Here is a 21,544-nt window from a genome sequence, read left to right as displayed (position 1 = left end):
TGTTCTAAATCATATATAATACCATCGTCCTCAGCCTCATCAGATGAGCGCTACCTCACTGAAGAAGGTAAGAGCTTACTCTTATTCCTATGACTTCTCCAGTAGTTGACTATTTGGTATATCAATTGTGGCAAAAAAAAAAAAAAAAAAAAAAAAAGAGATATTAGGAGGTATTTTTGTTTTGTTTTGTTTCTCAAATTTTCTCAAAACTTTTGTTTTCTTAGATCGTCAAAACAGTTCTTTCTTCTTACAAAAATGAGGAATTTTATCCTGGTTGCTTTGACATTTCACCTTCTGGTGATCACAGTAGTAGAGATTACCGGTGATGTAAGTAACTTCTTACTTTTTCTATTTCTGTTTTGTATAATCCGAATTATATGTCACATTGAAAACATATTTATTTGTGTAAGACTGCCAGTGAAACATGTAAAATGCTTTTTTTTTTTTAAAGACAGGCAGAACATTTCTGATGGAACAAAAAAAAAAAAAAGTAATACTTTTGCAAACTGCATCAGTAGAAAGTATTCACAGTTTTACTTTTATGGACTTCATTGTGTTTAGATTTTATTTAAAAATTCCACTTCAGTGTGCATTCAGTGTCCCTTAAGGATGTTATAAATCCACGATTTTAAAAATTAATAGTAACATCATCTGTTGAGGTGCGTTGTGGCAGTAGGGACAATGGTGACATTTGACCTTGGATAAAAATGCAAATGTCTAAATACATTTAGAAGTTGAGAAGTCTTCACATTATGTTTGAGTAAGTATTAAGAAAGTACCAGATCTGGACACCTGCCATTTTTTCAGCGATATTCCATAAAAGCTTTGTGGCACATCCTTACGTCTAATCTTTCAGTTTACTTTACTGGAATAACAACAAATAAATGTAAACCTAACCCATGCTATTGTTGCAGTGCTGTCGTTATTGTATTTTACTGGATGTATAAAAAATGTATTATTATTTAGCATTTTAAAACACTCATTCAAGTCTTTTATTATCTGTAGATAAAATATTGCTGTTTTTTGTTGTTATGCCTTCAATATCTGGTGGTAAAACCATTTTTTCTATTTTCAGTACACATTTGGAGATATAATTTCATTTCCAAGGGAATGTGCCAGAATGAAAAAAGCTTACAAACACTTTGCTGTTTATGTGGGTACAAAGAATTTATTTGGCCAAGGAGAAGACAAGGACATATTTCACCGCATACGTATGTATTACTTAAGCTGAAACTATATGAGACGTACAGTAATCATTTAATCCCTGAAACACATGCATGTTAAGATAACGTAAAAAATTGTTTGTGAATGCATGTTATCATAATTCTAAATTATTAACTATACGAATGACCTAAACGTGAACCAGAATCATAGTAAGGGGGTCTTGTATCTGATGCACATTTTCCTTATTTGTGTAGAAGTACAGAAATAGCAGTTACATTTATGATACAAATGGAAATATGAAAAAAGCAAATTAAACAAATTAGAAATGGTAACAGGCTTGCTGTCAAATTATTATTATAACGTATTTCTAACAGTTTCTTCTAATCATTACAGGTAAGCCCACTGATGGTAAATACTGTGTTTTCGGTTCTCTCAAGAAGGAGCCAAAACATGCAAAAGAAAATTATCTGGATAACAAGTTGACACCATCAAGTCAAGCTGACATAATTAAACACATCGAAGTCATGAAAGCTGAGGAGAACTGTGGAGAATATAAACTCCTGAACAACAACTGTGAACATCTTGCAACTTGGGTGCGTTATGGAAAAGCATTTGTAAAGCAGGTGTGTGACACTAATATTGTATTACTGCATTTGCTCGTTAACCAGAAGGTAAATAACCCTCCTTTTAACAGTGCTTTTCCTCCTTTTCTATTGTTCACAGCCTGGAACCAAGGCAGGCTATTTTCTGAAATTGTCCTTTGGAAAGAAATTACCTGAAGCGGATAAAGCAATGGAAAGTATATCAGATGACAACGTCATAAAAATATTAGAAGAACTTTACAAGGATTCAGAAGTTGAGGGTCAGTGTTAAGAGTGTTTTAAGGATTGCTATACTTTTAACCTGTCTTGCTTTTCTATATTAATTCTTTTACATGACATGAAGTCTTCATTGGAAATAAAACACTGAGCAAGATTCTGTTTTTGATTGTGTCAAATTGATGTGCTTCCATGCAGTTCTTATTTGTCTCATAAATGTGGACCCAACACATACTGTCTTACTATGTGGCCCTTTGCTTTTGCACCACCAATATTCTTTGCCCCAGTGCCATTTAGTTCATTGTTTTAGAATTAATGTTATTAACCGTTTGGTGGTGAGATACAAGAGGGGTTTAAATGCATTTAAATAAATGCAGTGCTGATGCTGCCATTTTCAGCATCTACATAAATATTTAAGACACCTGGTATAATTATTTTTTCAGCAGTAACATCTTAAATCAGGTTGTTGGTCACAGCACCAAAACACATGACAATGATGTCCACTTGAAACCATATCTTACACAGATTAAACAATTCATCTATGAAGTCAGAAATTTAGTTCACACTCATTCTGTGTGAAATCATTTAGATATTTAAAGGAAAGAAAACAAACACAAGAAACTCAGTAAAAGTTGATGATGCTTTTTGGTTTAAACCATGGGGAGATTATCTTAGTCATGGAACCTCAAGGTCAGTAGGGGTCGCCATCCTTCTGAAAAACTTGCATAAGGCGGATAATTTTGGTCCCAACTCTTCATGAACAGAAGTTTATATTGATGGTTACAATGGAGAAATTCAAAAATTATTTGAATCAATAAATAATCTTAAACTATTGCATTCACACTAATTTCATTATCTGTATTTCATATCCAAACATACGTTTGGGTCTCAGAAGGTGAATGAATTTCATCATCAAAAGAGAACATCAACAGTAATCACTCTTACATTTCCAGATGTGCATATTGCATATCATCCTAAATCCATCATCAAAAACACGTTTTTAAATTTCAACCAAATTCTCATGCTATTACATTTATGTGCTGAAATATGTGACATGAAATCAACAGATTCTTTAAATACTAAGGGAAGGAGGTTCAGTGCTTCCTGGTCAATTAAGGACAGGTCCAACTGTCCTTAAGTAATGTAATGATAAAATGTGTGAGTGTTCCAGTTTTTTCAAGGTAACACTGTAACTGTAAACCTATGAACCTATACTCTGGGACTACTTTGTAGTTTCTTGCATGAGTTCAAGCAGACCTGTTGCAATCACTTGTTTTTCTAGATACATGTTTGAAGCTGAAGCTTCACTGAATTTATAAGCACCATAATCCTTTAATTGTATGTCTTGCATGCATTTAAAGGACAAAAACCAAAAATAACAGAAGCAAAGTATAAGTAAATTCATACATTTCTTTATTAATTCCATTAATGTTCACATGCCACTGACCAGCCTGCGGGTTTACATAGTAACTCTAGTGGTAAGCGCCCATGCAGATGTAAGAGTGACACTAATAAGCTCCAGTATACAGGCACTCAAATGACACTAGCACAAACCGAGGTTACTTGTTCTTAACTTTAACACTATGCATTACTTTATAAAAGGTTTTTGGTAAAATGGAATGTTTCAGTGACATTTTGTACAATAATGTGTGTAAAAATATGAACATATGAAGTAAATGCCATTGATAGAAGATTTTAAAAGGTGGTGGGTGTCCCTCTGTTGAGTGCTGTCCTCTTCAAATGCTCATGGTGACCTGGATAAACTAAGGAGACAAAGATAATATGCCAAGTGTTACTCTACAACTCTTACACAGTTCTCCAGCAATTATTTTCTTCACTACATCACATTATTATTAGGATGTGTAATAACTTTAATAATGTATTTAATTGTTTCAGTTTTCCAGGCAACTGTTTCTGTCTGGTTAAGGCGTGTTTGATGTTATTTGCCTTTGCAGTTTCCTGCTGCTACTGTAAGAAACAAAGCTAAAAATCAACTGCGCATTACTTTCTGAACATCAAACAGAGACAGCTAGAAACAAGCTGATAAAAACAGTGAGTGCATTTAGCATCCTTTACCAGGATCAGAATCAGAGAGACTTCATTAATCCCAGAGGGAAATTGAGTTGTCATAGCAGCAAATATACAACAAAAATCAAGCACTCATATAAAATGAGTGTAGAAACAGATAAATATATAGATATAGTGATAAATATACATATAAATATAAAAGGACAAGTATGTGTGCAAAGTATATCCTACACTTGGAAGTTAGTGGGGACTGAGCAAGCAAAGCAAAGCTAATATATTACGCTAGACAAGAATGAACCCTTTCCCAGCCAGACCAAAGATTTGTGGACTATAAAATATATTTTGTATTGATGAGTCGCTCCCTGGTGGTCATTTAAAAGAATGCAAGTATGAATCACTTCCATGCTGGCTTTCAGACTGTATATGTATATCTTTTGTAGTCTTTAGGAGATTTGTTTTTCTGTGGCAAATAAAACACTGTTGCTTACAGGTTTGCTATATAACCTTAAAATGTGCCAAGATGTCTATGTATTTCTAAAACATACTGAATATAAAGACAATCAACATCACAAATCTGTAGAAAAGACGCCAAGACTTCTCAGAAACGGGCACTGACATCCTGTTTTGGAACCAGAATATGCACAACAGTTCTGTGGGATTGACACACGGTACTGAGGTCCCACATCCTGCCCAGCCCCTCGTACCAAACTAGGAACTAAACCCATCTATAGTGAAGAAATAGCTGATATGTTGCTAACACAACACAGCAAGACGTTATTAATAATTTCCATTCAAGAAGGAAAGCCTGAGTGTATAACAAGTGTCAACAACAGTACAGTCAGGATTGTGGCAGCAGGGAATTCACATGGAATATTATTTCCAAGCACAGGGTGGCAGCGTTCATTTCCAACATACTTTAGCCTCACTTGCTCAGCTTTAATGCGACTTCTATTTTTACTGTTTTAGCCGGCAAACTAAAGTGCTGTGATGTCATCAAAACACAGTTTTACATTCTTTGAAAAAAAACTTTTGTAATTGTTTAAAGTGTTTTTAAGTAATCTGTCTGCACAAAAACTGTATTATGGTAAAAGACACATTTAGGTTTGATGAACATATTCATTAAATAATGAACATCTATTTCCTTAAAGACTGACCAAGGCCTTTATCTTAAATTAGTCTCGAGTCTCAGAGGGTTTTTTGTTTGTTTTTGTAAGAAGGCTTGTTTTTTTGTCTGCCTTTCAAACTAACAGCATCACACTGTTAATACAAACTCTACACAAATTTCAAATTAAATACCTTCCAGCATTTGGTGACAAAATTATAAACTCTGTATTTATTTTGACACAAGAAAACCCGGCATTAAACACTGTGAAAACTTACATCGTCATACTGAAATGAGGCGTTGCCAGTTTGGGTTGTGTCCCTCCTTCGAAAATGATCTGAAAAGCAAAGATACATTAAAAGTAATCACATGAGTTTTATTACACTTTTTTTTGCTTTTCTGTCATTGTGGGTTTTCTTTTTTTTTATTGTTTTGACAAAGCTGTATGACCATCTATAAAAACCTCATGAAAGAACACAATTTTATGTTGTCTTTTTAATCCTGTTTACAACTTAAATACACATTTAAAAAAATCTGGCAATATTCAATGAGCTTAAGAAAGGTCCTCTGTCAATCATATTTACTGCTAGTTTGTCCAGTTTAATGCATTTCTTGACCGACTCACCGGTGAGGGCGCGGAGCCTCACAGCGCAGCTCACAAACTCATCAAAGGGGATTCTGCCGTTCAGACTGTAGCGCTTCATGATGCAGTTCATAGCCTGAGGGCTCAGATTGTAACCTGAATGAACACACATACATTATCTAATGGTCATAGCACTTAGCTAACATCTACTTTATTGCCACTCTAAAACCCATGACAGTCTGTGCATGTATGGTCCATATACACAGAAATATGCAGGACAAAGACCAAAGTCCTTTTCCCTTAGAGACCTTCTGGACAGGCTTTACTGTTCAGGGAACGGTCAGTATGAACTTTTGTAGAATTTTGCACTAAAAAGATTTTAACTTTACGTGACATCCTTTCTATTTGATGTATAAGGTTTAGAAAAACGTTGACATTTATTTTTACATCGAACAAGGATGCTGGATTCTATCCCTCATCACAGCTAAACTGACTTGACCATATACAGCACCTCTTTGGGATTGGTAAGAAAAGTGGGAATGATTCAAGCAAGCAAAACATGCTGCAATGCTCCAGCGGACACCTGACTGTTGTCAAAATCATAACTTAACCTTTAATTTGCTCTTACCCATGGAATTGATGGCCTGCTGCAACTCATGGCCCTCTATTGTCCCACTCCGGTCCCGGTCAAAGGATGCAAAGGTCGACCTCCAGCCATTCAGAGCCTGCCACAGGTCCTTGAACTCATTAAAGCCCATGGTGCAGGACAGGTCCCTCTGAGATAGCAGAGTCAGTCAAAGACCCTTAACACATCACCCAAGTTATGGTTTCCTTTTATAACGCACTGTGTCACGTAGTGTTTTTCCATTAGCAACTGTCATCATATCAGTTAATCCACTAAACATGTTTTTTGGATGATTAGCTGAAGGATACGTCCAACATATTGATCATCAGTCTGCATGTCTCAAGGCTAAAGGCTGTGGAAAGAAACAAAGATCATAAAGATACAACTGACAACTATGTTTCGATTCATCTGGGCAAATGTACAAATAGCATTAACTGCGTAATAAGGAGATCACCTTTATTAACAGGTATGACAGACCGATACAAACACTGATTTTAATCTGTATACAAGGTGGTTTAAAGACAGTTATGAAGTCATGCAGAAAGAAACGTGAACGAAAAGTTGACTAACTACAACAAACCACATTCTCTTACCCTAACACCTGCCTCCCCATGTTTCCTGTCTGCATCAACGGTCACATACAAAAAGACTTCAAAAACAGAACTATTATGGGCTGTTCTATGCAAAACAGTTCTCGAGGTCTCGAGGCACTGAACACAATTCCAGTGACACTGGTTAGCACTTAAACTGCTGCTTGCCGACAAGAGAGTTCCCCTTAATTCTATATGATTTTTAGAGCAAAGGTTTTTATAACTGTGCCCAAAAGTCACACTGCAATACCATTTAACAAGAGGCACATACATAATTTAGATATAGCAAATAAAAGGAAGTTACTAAAATCTGTATTGTGTTTGAGGTGCTTTTTAAATTCTAAACAGTCTTTTGCTCTTACGTTGGTATGAGCCAGAGATGCCAGATTGCGTGAGGCAGCGTTGCAGCTCGTCTGCTGAGATCTGTCCATCCTGTCGGGGTTTATGAAAACACGACAAAGTAGGATACACAACATGGTTAAGTAACTATCAGCTACTTTACAAAGGTTTTAAGAAGCATGAATGGCGGCAGTCACTACATCAACAGTTTATCAGGTCCAAAATTAGTGAAGTGATTTGAGACGTTAACTTTTATCAGATGAAGAAGTTTTTAAAATATTTGAAGAACTTAACAAAAATTCAGAAGTTGAGGATCAGTGTAATAATGCTGTAATGCTTAAGAGTGTTTTAAGGACTCCCACACTTTTAACCTGTCTTGCTTTTCTGTGTTCATCCTTTTACATGACATGAAGTCTTCATTGGAAATAAAACACTGAGCAAGATTCTGTTTTTGATTTTGTAAAATTGAAGTGCTTCCATGCAGTTCTTATTTGCCTTATAAATGTGGACCCAGCACAGACTGTCTTACTATGTGATCCTTTGCTTTTGCACCACCAGTATTCTTTCCCTCAATGCCATGTAGTTCACTACTGTAGACTAAAATGTTATTAACCATTTGGTAGTCAGATACGGGGGGCATTTGCTGAAATAAATGCAGTGCTAAGGCTGCAACTTTCAGCCTCTGCATGAATATTTGAGACACCTGCTATAATTATCAGGTTGTGTTGTCAGCACCACAACACATGACAATGATGTCCACTTGAAACCATATCTTACACAGATTAAACAATTGATCTATGAGGTCAGAAAATTTACTTCAGGGATGGGTATCGAAACCCGGTTCTTGTTGAGAACCGGTTCCCACCATTTCAATTCCTTGGAATTGTTTGCCATTTTTGCAAACGATTCCCTTATCGATTCCAGTCGCCCCGAAAGACATCACCACGTTGCGGAGCGTCATTTACCTGGCAGGGCGCCTAAGCGGCTCAAACACTCAAAAGTTTGGTTATACTTTACAAGAACAGATGACAACGGGGCAACTTGCAATACTTGCAAAGTAGATATTTCATTTAAGGGAGGAAACACTACGAATATGCAAAAGCATTTGCTCACAAAACACGCGATAACCTCGTGATTTTAATTCCGCTCTGGACTCGTGAATCTCAACCCAGCAGCAGCGGTAACGTTTGCACGTCCTCTCCCGTTAATGTGGCAGGTAAATAATCAGCTAACAGTGCATATTATGTTAGCGCGATCTGCCTTATTACAAAACCTGCCATTACTGTGCATTTAGGTGACCGTGATGAGAGAGACAGATAGAGTCTGGCTGGCTCAGATGCTGGCAGTTCTCGCTGCAGTCTACCGTTAGCGTCTCCTTTCAGGCGAGGATAGACGAATGTCACCGAGCAGTGACTAAGTTTGTGGTCAAAGGCTTGCACCCATTTGCCACAGCAGATGCCCCCGATTTTCAGTAAGTGAATGTGTTTAATTGTAGGCAGTGACATTACTAGATATTCTTGTGTAATTTCTACAGAATAATTTATAACTTTGTTATTGCTACAGAAGAATATTGATTTTATTATTTTACATTTACATTTTTTTTTCCTGGGGACCCTGTGACACCCCATTGAAGAGCCGTAGGCTGTGGATCTCTTAAGATCTCACTGTTGGGTTTGTAAGGCCATGTTACTCCTCAATTTCTATCTTGTTCAAAGAGAGGATATAAAACAAAGTTCTAAGCTAATTGACCTTAGTGTTCTCCTTTTTTAAAAGTAAGAATCGATACGAGAATCGATAAAGAATCGAATCGTTAAACAGAATCGAAAATGGAATTGGAATCGTGAAAATCTTATCAATACCCATCCCTAGTTGTGGAACCTCAGGGTCAGTATCGGCATCCTTCTGAAAAACCTCCATAAGGCGGATAAGTTTTGATCCCAACTCTAACTCATGAACTGAAGTTTATATAGATATATATATGTATATATATTACAATGACAATGGAGAAATTCAAAAATTAATTGTATTATTATATATAATAATAATATAATCTTAAACCAGGGGTCGGCAACCTTTCTGATGATGAGTGCCATCTAATTACAAGTTGAATCTGCTAGTTGGGGTTGTTAGCTAAGATACCGTCATTAAGAATCGGCACAACTAATGTGTCTATGCGAGCTAATTTGCAATGCAAGACATGCAATTAAAGGACAGAAAATGTGCTTATAAATTCAATGAAGCTTCATGTTAATCACACTGTTTGTTATGTTATTAGCTTGTGAGTTATTTTTTAGTTATTTTATTTCATTTGAACATTTAAGATGGTGAATATGTAAACTCATTTTAGTGACTGTAAATGTAATGTATCTGTAATGTATCTAGAAAAAAAAATGATTGCAACAGGTCTGCTTAATCTCATGCACGAAACCACAAAGTAGTCCCAGAGTATAGGTTCATAGGTTTATAGTTACAGTTTTATCTCAAAAAAACTGGAACACCCGCACTTTTTATCATGACATCACTTTAGGACAGTGGGACCTGTCCTCAATTGACCAGGAAGCACTGAACCTCCTTCCCTTAGTATTTAAAGAATCTGGTGATTTCATGTTACATATTTCAGCACATAGATGTAATAGCATGATAATTTGGTTGAAATCTAAAAAAGTTTTTTTGATGTAGGTCACTTGTGCAAAGTGAATTGTTAAATGTTGTAATTTTTATGCTTACCATCTCTACATTGTTTCAAGCTGTGTGATCAAAGACATTCCTTTGTCCCCCTCCCCAGCCTATTGAGGGTGTGGGGGAGGCTGTAGTGTTTTATCACAGACACATCCCATGTGAAAGTTCTGTTTGTTGTTTGGTAAACTTATTGCCCTTTTATGGCTTCACCTGTGTTGTGCATGGTGAACCAATACAGGAATTGAGCCATATATTGGGTGTGGGGGAGATTACCGTCTTTTGACCAAGGATGTTGTTAAAAACAGTTGTGATCAAGAAGTCACACACACAGAAACAGAAACAAGACAAAAACAGGAACACGAAAAGTCCAAAAAGTCAAAAGGAACAAGAGTTCGGGCAAACAAAGTCCAGAACCAAAAGTCCATCAAAGGCCCTGAGGCCTGGAAAATAGTCCATAACCAACCCAGCGGCTGATCCAGAGGCCACTGGCCCAATAGTTCCCACTTCAGGAGTTCCGGGGGGTGACTCAGAGGCCAGCAAAAGAGACCAAGCATGTCCGGACGCCGGCCGTGCGGAGGGCAACGGCGGCAACGCAGGCGAAACAGGTCCAGAGGCCGACCGCGTGGAAGGCAGTGGCGACGACCTCGTTCAGGGGGACGACCTCGTTCAGGGGACCTCCCCCGACGGCGAAGACGTCCAGCTAAAGCCCTGGAGAGTGGCCGGCAAAGGCGAGGTGGATCAGGCCGAGCTGGATCGGACAGCGGTGTAGAAGTGGCAGAGGCCGGACCAGGCAAGGATGGTGCGGGACCAGACGGCACTGTGGCAGCTGTGGATGGTGACGCTGCAGGCGGTGGTGTGAAAGCTGCAGGTGATGGAGCAGGTGGTGGCATTGCTGGCAACATTGTGGAAGCCGCTGGCGATGGAGCAGGTGGTGATACTGCTGGCAGCGGAGTTGTAGCTGTTGCCGGAAGCACTGTAGGTGCCGGCGAGGAAACCGTAGGTGATGGAGCAGTTGGTGGCACTGCAGGTGCCGGTGAGGAAACCGTAGGTGATGGAGCAGTTGATGGCTGGACCTGCTCCTCGGGCCATCCAGCGGAAGCAGGCTGCTTAATGGGCCCCTCGGACCCTCCAGCAGAGGCAGACACAGAACCAGCAGGTGCGCAGGCCTCTGGCAGGCTTGACACTGACTGGAGCTGAGCAGCACATAGGTTTGGCTCAGGCACCAACAGCAGGGTGCAGTGCTCTGCTGGCTGACAGAGTTCACAGAAACTCCCAACAGAGGGCGGAGGTGGCTGTGTTAACTCTCCCAGGCTCTCAGCGGAGAATGATTGCTGAGAGGGCTCAGAGTTCTCAGGTAACATGGGATTTGCTAGCTTCCTTGTTTCCAGGGGTCCAGAGTCAGCTGAGGGTTGGAGCTCAGCCTCTGGGGAGGCCCTGGAGAGAGTTACATTCTTTAGAAAGGCCAGCTTTTGAGGGAACAAAACAGTCTTAATGAGTGTGTCTTTTTGTTTAGCATGAGTGAGAAAAGAGGATGGCTCAACAGGAGACGTGAAGTGACGGTTGTGGTGAGAATGAAACTGGTGGTGGAGCAAATGATTGAGCTACAGGTAGCGGGGTAGCTGACTGGACTGCTGACTGAGCTTGTGATGTGAGTCCTGCATTTTGTGTCCTCTCTCCCTGCCTGCCTGCACACAGCCCTGACACTAATAAGCTCCAGTATACAGGCACTCAAATGACACTAGCACAAACCGAGGTTACTTGCTAATACACTATGCATTACTTTACAAAAGGTTTTTGGTAAAATGGAATGTTTCAGTGACATTTTGTACAATAATGTGTGTAAAAACACATATGAAGTAAATGCCATTGATATAGGATTTTTAAAAGTGGTGGGTGTCCCTCTGTTTAGTGCTGTCCTCTTCAAATGCTCATGGTGACCTGGATAAACTAAGGAGACAAAGATAATATGCCAAGTGTTACTCTTACTTTTACCAGGCAACTGTTTCTGTTTGGTTAAGGTGTGTTTTATGTTATTTGCCTTTGCAGTTTCCTGCTGCCACTGTAAGAAACAAAGCTAGAAATCAACTGTGCATTACTTTCTGAACATCAAACAGAGACAGCTAGAAACAAGCTGGTAAAAACAGTGAGGGGATTTAGCATCTTTACCAGAATCAGAATCAGAGAGATTATTAATCCCAGAGGGAAACTGAGTTGTCATTAGGGATGGGTATCGAAAACCGGTTCTTGTTGAGAACCGGTTCCCACTGTTTCAATTCCTTGGAATCGTTTGCCATTTTTACAAACGATTCCCTTATCGATTCCAGTCGCCCCGAATGACGTCACCACGTTGCGGAGCGTCGGAGCGTACCTGGCAGGAAACACGGCGCCTAAGCGGCTCAAACGCTTAAAAGTTTGTTTATACTTTACGAGAACGGATTGTCATCCGTTCAGGGCAACTTGCAATACTTGCAAAGTAGATATTTCATTAAGGGAGAAAACACTACGAATATGCAAAAGCATTTGCTCACAAAACACGCGATGAACTTAAATGAATGTCTTTAATTCCGCTCCGAATCTCAACCCAGCAGCAGCAGCGGTAACGTTTGCACGTCATCTCCCATTAATGCGGCAGGTAAATAATCAACTAACAGTGCATATTATGTTAGCGCGATCTGCTTTATTACAAAACCTGCCATTACTGTGCATTTAGGTGACCATGATGAGACAGACAGACAGAGTGTGGCTGGCGCTCGCTGGCAGTTGTCGCTGCAGTCTACCGGTAGCGTCTCTTTTCAGGCCCGAATGTCACCGAGCAGTGACTAGTTTGTGGTCAAAACCTTGCAGCCATTTGCCACAGCAGATGGTAAGTGAATGTGTTTAATTGTAGGCAGGGACATTACTGGATATTCTTGTGTAATTGCTAGAGAATAATTTATGTTATACTTTGTTATTGCTACAGAAGAATATTGATTTTATTATTTTACGTTTACAATTTTTCCTGGGGACCCTGTGACACCCCATTGAAGAGCCGTAGGCTGTGGATCTCTTAAGATCTCACTGTTGGGTTTGTAAGGCCATGTTACTCCTAAATTTCTATCTTGTTGAAAGAGAAGATATAAAACAGTTCTAAGCTAATCGACCTTAGTGTTCTCCTTTTTAGAAACAAGAATCGATAAAGAATCGAATCGTTAAACAGAATCGAAAATGGAATCGGAATCGTTAAAATCTTATCAATACCCATCCCTAGTTGTCATAGCAGCAAATATATATTTATTTGTGAAACTTTTATGACCCGCTTTGCTAACAATAAAGAGTGAGCCGGAGGCAGAGGAGTTGGAGTTGCTTGGACAGGCGAGTGGCAGCGCTGCTCTCCGACGCTCCCCCTGCAAGTAAAATGTACTGTGGTGTCTGTGTGGTTGTTTTCAGTAACAGTTTCTGTTTACCAGCAGGGTTGACTTAAACCCAACAGACAGTATACTATTTTATGAAAGATTCTGGTGAAATGTACAGTGAACAAACAAGCTGATAAGCAAGATAACCAAAAAAACGTTGGTATAACTGTGTTATAAAAATGTTAAACTGTGTTATAAAAGTGTTAAACTGTGCTGTAGACTCTGACAGCTGCTGTGGGTGTGTGTACATAACTGCCGCCTTTTTTTACAGACAGATATGCCACATAAAGGGGTTGGTCTAAAACTTGATATGATCAGTTCTGTTTTTCTAAATGATATATAAGAAGTTACCGTCCTCTGCCTCATCGGATGAGCTCCACTGAAGAAGGTAAGAACCTATTATTATTCCTATGACTTCTCCAATAGTTGACTCTTTAGCATACCAAAAGTGCCAAAGGAAAAAAACATCCATAATCTCAGCCTGGCCCCCCTTTTTGCCTTTAGAGATGAAAATGTGAAAACCACTAAAATTTGGGTGTTCATAGAAAAACTACAAAATGTCACATCAAATTTGCTTATCTCTGTTTGTCTTTTCATTTTGTCTTTTTTTGGGGGGTTCAGACTGACTATTTCCTGTGGTGTGTGTGTGTGTGTGTGTGTTTTGTTTTGTTTCTCAAATTTTTTCAAAATGTCTTTTCTTAGATCATCAAAACAGTTCTTTCTTCTTTCAAAAATGAGGAATTTTATCCTGGTTGCTTTGACATTTCACCTTCTGGTGATCACAGTAGTTAACAGTGATGTAAGTAACTTCTTACTTGTTCTATTTCTGTTTTGTATAATCTGAATTATATGTCACACTGAAACCATATTTATTTGTGTAAGTCTGCCAGTGTAACATGTAAAATGCTTCTTTTCTTTTTTTTAAAGACAGGCAGAACATTTCTGATGGAACAAAAAAAAGTAATACTTTTGCAAGCTGCATCAGTAGAAAGTATTCACAGTTTTACTTTTGTGAACTTCACTGTGTTTAGATTTTATTTAAAAATTTCCCTTCAATGTGCATTCAGTGTCCCTTAAGGATTTTGTAAATCCATGACTTTAAAAGTTAATAGTAACATCATCTGTTGAGGTGCGTTGTGGCAGTAGGGATAATGGTGACAATTGACCTTGGATAAAAATGCAAATGTCTAAATACTTTAAGAAGTTACTGTATATAGTTGAGAAGTCTTCATATTATGTTTGAGTAAGTATTAAGAAAGTACCAGATCTGGACACCTGCCATTTTATCAGCGATATTCCACAAAAGCTTTGTGGCACATCCAGACCTCTAATCTTTCAGTTTACTATACTGGAATAACAGCAAATACATTTAAACCTAGCCCATGCTATTGTTATTGTATTTTAGTGGATGTATAAAAAATGTATTATTATTTAGCATTTTAAAACATTCATTCAAGTCTTTTATTATTTGTAGAGAAAATATTGCTGTTTTTTTCTGTTTTGCAGTCAGTATCTGGTTGTAAAACAATTTTGTTCTATTTTCAGTACACATTTGGAGATATCATTTCATTTCCAAGGAAATGTGCCAAAATCAGCAAAGCTTACAAACACTTTGCTGTTTATGTGGGTACAGACGATTTATTTGGCCAAGGAAAGGACAAGGACATATTTCACCGCATACGTATGTATTACTTAAACTGAAATTATATGAGAAGTACAGTAATCAGTTAATCCCTGAAACATGCATGTTAAGATAATGTAAAAATTCTTTTGTGAATGTACGTCATTATAATTTTAAATCATAGGGGTTACCTACAGATGAATCAGAATCATAGTAAGGGGGTCTTGTATCTGATGCATATTTTCCTTGTTTTTGTAGAAGTACAGAAATAGCAGTTACATTTATGATACAAATGGATATAGGAAAAAAGGAAATGAAACTAATGAGAAATGGTAACAGGCTTGCTGTCAAATTATTATAAAGTATTTCTAACAGTTTCTTCTAATCATTACAGGTAAGCCCACTGATGGTAAATACTGTGTTTTCGGTTCTCTCAAGAAGGAGCCAAAACATGCAATAGAAAATTATCTGGATAAAAAGTTTACACCATCAAATCGAACTGACATAATTAAACACATCATAGCAATGAACACTACAGAAATCTGTGGAAAATATAATCTCCTGAAAAACAACTGTGAACATCTTGCAACTTGGGTGCGTTATGGAAAAGCATATGTAAAGCAGGTATGTGACAATAATATTGTATTACTGTGTTTGCTCATTAGATGGTTAAAAGATTTCAAACTGATAACCAGAAGGTAAATAACCCTCCTTTTAACAGTGATTTTTCTACTTTTATATTGTTCACAGCCTGGAACCGTGGCAGGGTTTTTTCTCCAACTGATTCCAGGAATAAAATTACATGATGCAGATGAAGCAATAAAAAGCATATCAGATGAAGAACTCTTTAAAATATTGGAAGAACTTAACAAAAATTCAGAAGTTGAGGATCAGTGTAATAATGCTGTAATGCTTAAGAGTGTTTTAAGGAATCCCACACTTTTCACTTGTCTTGCTTTTCTGTGTTCATTCTTTTACATGACATGAGGTCTTCACTGGAAATAAAACACTGAGCAAGATTCTGTTTTGATTGTGTCAAATTAAAGCTTCCATGCAGTTCTTATTTGTCTCATAAATGTGGACCCAATACAGACTGTCTTACTATGCGGTCCTTTGCTTTTTCCCTCAATGCCATGTAGTTCACTACTGTAGACTAAAATGTTATTAACCATTTGGTAGTCAGATACAAGGGGGGGAGTTAAATACATTTCAATAAATGCAGTGCTAAGGCTGCCGCTTTCAGCCTCTACGTGAATATTTTTATATAATTATAATTATATAATTATCAGGTTGCTGGTCACAGCACCACAACACATGACAATGATGTCCACTTGGAACCATATCTTACACAGATTAAACAATTGATCTACGAAGTCAGAAAATTTACTTCCCACTCATTCTCTGTTTACGATACTGACATCTGGGGCAAACAGGAGATAGTTTATAACTGTCTGCAGTTTTGTGGTCTTCTGTTCACAGCCATACAGATAAATTTCCTCTTTAAAGGAAAGAAAAACAAACACAAGAAATTTACTAAAAAGTTGATGATGCTTTTTGGTTTAAACCATGGGGAGATTATCTTAGTCATGGAACCTCGAGGTCAGTAGGGGTCGCCATCCTTCTGAAAAACTTCCATAAGGCGGATAAGTTTGGTCCCAGCTCTTCATGAACAGAAGTTCATGGTAACAACTAGTTCCATATACAACGACAATGGAGAAATTCAAAAATCAATTGTATTATCATATATGAGTAACACTAATAAGCTCCAGTATACAGGCATTCAAATGACACTAGCACAAACTGAGGTTACTTCTTAAGTTTAACATTATGCATTACTTTATAAAAGGTTTTTGGTAAAATGGAATGTTTCAGTGACATTTTGTACAATATTGTGTGTAAAAACACATATGAAGTAAATGCCATTAATATAAGCTTTTAAAAGGTGGTGGGCAATGTTCCCTCTAATTTGAATGTGTCTGAGCAAACACACAAACTCCCTGAGCGTCCCTTGGACCACTGTGAGCAACAGTAGACGTGTGCACTGTGGTCACGCCAGCATCGAATCCATCCAAGTTACATGGTTTATTAAAATAATCAAATTACAGCATTTACATTTATGTTAGACTACTTTTAATTAACTGCTTTAGCCCACTTACAATGAAAATTTAAAAAAAAAAATCTTGTTCATGACCTGTGTAGTATGTTAACACTATTGAAAGTAAAAATAACTTGAACTCCAATTTTGAAAACACAACTTTCTTTCTTTTTTTATGAAGCTCTGACTTGTATTATGAGAATGAGTCTGTGGTCTGGGAGAGAGTCTGTAATTCTGTCTGCAAAATACAGTATATAATGACCAATGTTGGGCAATTAATTATATAGTTACTTCTTCAAAAAAGTAACTGAGTTTTGCAAACAACAAAGTTTTTTGCAGCTGTTTACCTAAAAATGCAGCCAAGGCGTTTTTTTAAATAAACATTTCAAACTATTTACAGAACAATCAGCTGTTCTGCATCAAATTTGATGCCATCCAAACTATTTGTGCCACTCCAAAAAATAATTTCTGTCCACTATGAGATAAAGGAGAACAACAGCCTGATACCTGCAGGCCTGACAACAGGAGATGTATCACTCCTGTAACACCTGTAACATTCAGCAGCCGCCTCATTGTTCTGACACACACAACAAAACTATTGACTACACTACACACTAACTACACACTAACTACACAAGATTTGCGCTAAACATCGCAAATCTCTCACATCTCAAAACACCGCCGTCACTCCTAAAACTTCCCCCTTCCTAAACATCTAAATGCCATTTTTGGGGGGGCGGGTTCTTTTTGCTCACAGGCGGACAGCGCTTTCGAGCGTTTTCCTTATAAAACGCCGTTTTTACCGTTTCTTCCCGCAGTAAATATAAACAACGATAGTATTCAGGAAGAAAACCAAACATTGCATATATTTTCATCATAACTCTGGTTTTACGTGGCCTATCAACACAATTTTAAAACTGGTATAAAGTCCACACTTTTTCCGTCAATTGTTCCGTCTGTCCTGCTCACATCTCCAATGGTTGTACACGTTGTCATTAACGTGGCTTCACTCCACATCAGCCACGCCGCTTTGCTAGCTAAAACACCGGTGTCGGCACATAAGGACACTGTCATAGCCTGTCAGCGAAGTTGATTAGCTGCGTATAGACGAATGTGAATTGCATTATTGGCTGGACTATGGGATAAGGTGGCATCGTTCTAATCCTATACGGGAGCAGCCAGTCATGTATTAATTTCAATCTCAATTCAGGTTAGATTTTTTTTTGTGCGCAACGCAGATTTTCTGTGCGCAGAGACCGTGCCAGCAGTGCGCAATCTCGTGTACTCGTGATACGTCATCAGTCGGAGACCAGGTACTGTTCCAATTCGAAGTACGCATCAAGCCGAGAACGCGAAAAAGTCCCGGATGTGTTCTCGATCCGCCCGTTTTATCGAGCATGCATTGGCGTGGTCTTGGGACAGCTATATATCCCAGAATGCATTTCGTCCAAAACTCAACAGCGGACTCCCGGCACATCGTTTTCAACCCCCCCCCCCGCTCGCGGACTTCTCACTACTCAGGTTAAAGAAACCCCAGCAGCTGTCTATAGTATTGAGTGTCCACTAGAATAGAAATAAAAGCGTTCTAACATCTCACCTGCTTGTTTTTATTAAGGTATACCTGCGTATGTACATGTACACTATTTTTATTAATAGAGGTTTCACTACTGAGGTTAAAAATGATATATAAGTCACTTAGATCACTTCTAAATGTTAATGTTTGGTTTATTTCAGTGTTTTATTTGTTCCTGAGTAAACCGGTTTGGCTGTGATTACAGTTAAGCTTCATAACATGTTACTCACAGTTAAATTAAGAGGGGACGGCAGTAAAACTCCGGACCTGTGACATCATCACGCACGCAGGTGTTCCAATTGTACATATCGCGAGTCCGTGCTCGCGTTCTCGGCGAAATGCATACTCACCGAGAGCGAGTACGCACTCGCGTGCTCGGTGAGTACGTACCCGCCGAGAACGCACGGGAGCACGCACCGCCGAGAACGCGAGCACGGACTCGCGTTGGCCGTTTCTCAATTCTCAAGCACGCGAGCACGGACTCGTGATTTGTACAGTCGGAACACCAGCGTGCGTGATGATGTCACAGGTCCGAGTTTTACTGCCGCCCCTCTTAATGTAACTGTGAGTAACATGTTATGAAGCTTAACTTTAATCACAGCCAAACCGGTTTACTCAGGAACAAATAACACACTGAAATAAACCAAACATTAACATTTAGAAGTGATACGTGACTTATATATCATTTTTAACCTCAGTAGTGAAACCTCTATTAATAAAAATAGTGTACATGTACATACGCGTACATACCTTAATAAAAACAAGCAGGTGAGATGTTAGAACGCTTTTATTTCTATTCTAGTGGACACTCAATACTATAGACAGCTGCTGGGGTTTCTTTAACCTGAGTAGTGAGAAGACCGTGAGCGGGGGGGGGGGCGATGTGCCGGGAGTCCGCTGTTGAGTTTTGGACGAAATGCATTCTGGGATATATAGCTGTCCCAAGTCTACACCGATGCATGCTCGATAAAATGGGCGGATCGAAAACACATCCGGGACTTTTTTCGCGTTCTCGCGTGATGCGATGCTTCGAATTGGAACAGTACTTGGTCTCCGACTGATGACGTATCACGAGTACACGAGAACGCAAGTACGCACAAGTACGCATATTGATAAACGCCCACTAAATACAAGAGGTGAACGGAGCGAAGAGGAAACAGCTGGGAGACACGGCTGACGCTGATTACACTGACGAGACAGGGAGAGCACAAAGCTAAACGCACTGACATAGGACACAGACCTACAAAATAAAACAGGAAGCACACGACAGACAGAGACACAGACGCAGACTCATAAGCAGGCATAATGACATCATGGACAGGCAGGGGGGACATGGAAGGAGGGACCAGGACAGGCACAGAACAGAAACCTAACAACAACGGCGAATAATAATGAAATACCTAATCAGAATAACAAAAGCATAAAAAAAAAAAACACTGAGTCAACAGGCTCAGGACCACGACAAACATTGGTGGTGGGTGTCCCTCTGTTTAGTGCTGTCCTCTTCAAATGCTCATGGTGACCTGGATAAACTAAGGAGACAAAGATAATATGCCAAGTGTTACTCTACAACTCTTACACAGTCATCCAGCAATTCTTTTCTTCACTACATCACATTTTTATTAGGATGTGTAATAACTTTTATAATGTATTTAATTGTTTCTTTTTACCAGGCAACTGTTTCTGTTTGGTTAAGGCGTGTTTTATGTTATTTGCGTTTGCAGCTTCCTGCTGCCACTGTAAGAAACAAAGCTAGAAATCAACTGTGCATTACTTTCTGAACATCAAACAGAGACAGCTAGAAACAAGCTGGTAAAAACAGTGAGGGGATTTAGCATCTTTACCAGGATCAGAATCACAGAGACTTCATTAATCCCAGAGGGAAACTGAGTTGTCATAGCAGCAAACAACAAAAATCAAGCACTCATATAAAATGAGTGTAGAAATAGATAAATATACAGATATAGTAAAAAATATACATATAAATATAAAAGGACAAGTATGTGTGCAAAGTATATCCTACACTTGGAAGTTAGTGGGGACTGAGCACTAATAAAGCAAAGCTAATATGTTACGCTAGACTAGAATGAACCCTTTCCCAGCCAGACCAAAGATTTGTGGACTATAAAATATATTTTGTATTGATGAGTTGCTCCCTGGTGGTCATTTAAAAGAATGCAAGTATGAATCACTTCCATTCTGGCTTTCAGACTGTATATGTAGTCTTTAGGAGATAGAATAGATTGGACTTTAAAAAAAAGAAAGAAAATGAAAAACACACACACACACACTAAAAACATATAAAAAAGCGAGCATAGTTCACGAAAAACATTTTCTGGACAGATGAAAGATCAACCTCTACCAGAATGATGGCAACAAAGAAGCATGGAGAAGGTGTGCAACAGCTCATGATCCAAAGCATACCACATTATCTGTAAACACAGTACAGGCAGTGTGATGGTTTGGGTGTGCATGGCTGCCAGTGGCACTGGGACACTAGTGTTTGTTGATGATGTGACGCAGCTGAATGAATTCTGAGGTGTTCAGAGACATACTGTCTGCTCACATCCAGCTAAATGCAGCCAAATTGATTAGGCAGGGTTTCATATTACAGATGGACAATGACCCTAAACATGCAGGCAAAGGAACCCAGGAGTTTATTAAAGCAAAGAAGTGGAATGTTCTTGAATGGCCAAGTCATTCACCTGATCTTAGTCCAATTGGCGTCTGCATCTGAGTTGTTTTATTTAAAATTCATTGTGGTAATGTACAGAACCAAGATTACAAAAAAAAGTTGTCTCTGTCCAAATATTTATAGCTATAACTATATTTTCTTGAACTGTCTTTATCTCATATAATATAGTAAAAACTATCACTTCAAGTATTTGGCTTTGACTTTTTCCTACATTTCTAAGTACAAATATCCCTTTACAGT

General features: G+C 38.6%; 1 protein-coding gene across 2 annotated transcripts; it reads left to right on the top strand.

Annotated features, from left to right (window-relative positions):
• The first annotated feature begins 11,456 nt into the window (after positions 1–11,456).
• Positions 11,457–16,003, top strand: LOC120442773. 2 transcript variants are annotated; one of them, XM_039620015.1, is made up of 6 exons: positions 11,457–11,576; positions 13,592–13,708; positions 14,023–14,119; positions 14,866–15,001; positions 15,336–15,565; positions 15,692–16,003. In XM_039620015.1, exons 3-6 carry the CDS (start codon positions 14,054–14,056, stop codon positions 15,926–15,928), a joined length of 669 nt encoding a protein of 222 aa, XP_039475949.1. In that variant the 5' UTR covers positions 11,457–11,576; positions 13,592–13,708; positions 14,023–14,053; the 3' UTR covers positions 15,929–16,003. The 2 variants fall into 2 exon arrangements, with proteins under 2 accessions (XP_039475949.1, XP_039475948.1); XM_039620014.1 differs by lacking the exon at positions 11,457–11,576 and having other exon boundaries at positions 13,318–13,708.
• Positions 16,004–21,544: the final 5,541 nt, after the last annotated feature.

The sequence above is a fragment of the Oreochromis aureus genome, linkage group 11, assembly GCF_013358895.1.
Source record: "Oreochromis aureus strain Israel breed Guangdong linkage group 11, ZZ_aureus, whole genome shotgun sequence".
In the NCBI taxonomy this organism is placed as follows: domain Eukaryota; kingdom Metazoa; phylum Chordata; class Actinopteri; order Cichliformes; family Cichlidae; genus Oreochromis; species Oreochromis aureus.
This window is presented reverse-complemented; position numbering and strand designations above follow the sequence as displayed.

Bases quoted from the DNA above. Each gene is read 5' to 3' on its own strand.
- LOC120442773 (XM_039620015.1), top strand. From the start codon at position 14,054: ATGAGGAATTTTATCCTGGTTGCTTTGACATTTCACCTTCTGGTGATC. The intron at 15,002-15,335 runs GTATGTATTACT...TAATCATTACAG, and splicing joins GGACATATTTCACCGCATAC to GTAAGCCCACTGATGGTAAA. The intron at 15,566-15,691 runs GTATGTGACAAT...TATTGTTCACAG, and splicing joins GAAAAGCATATGTAAAGCAG to CCTGGAACCGTGGCAGGGTT.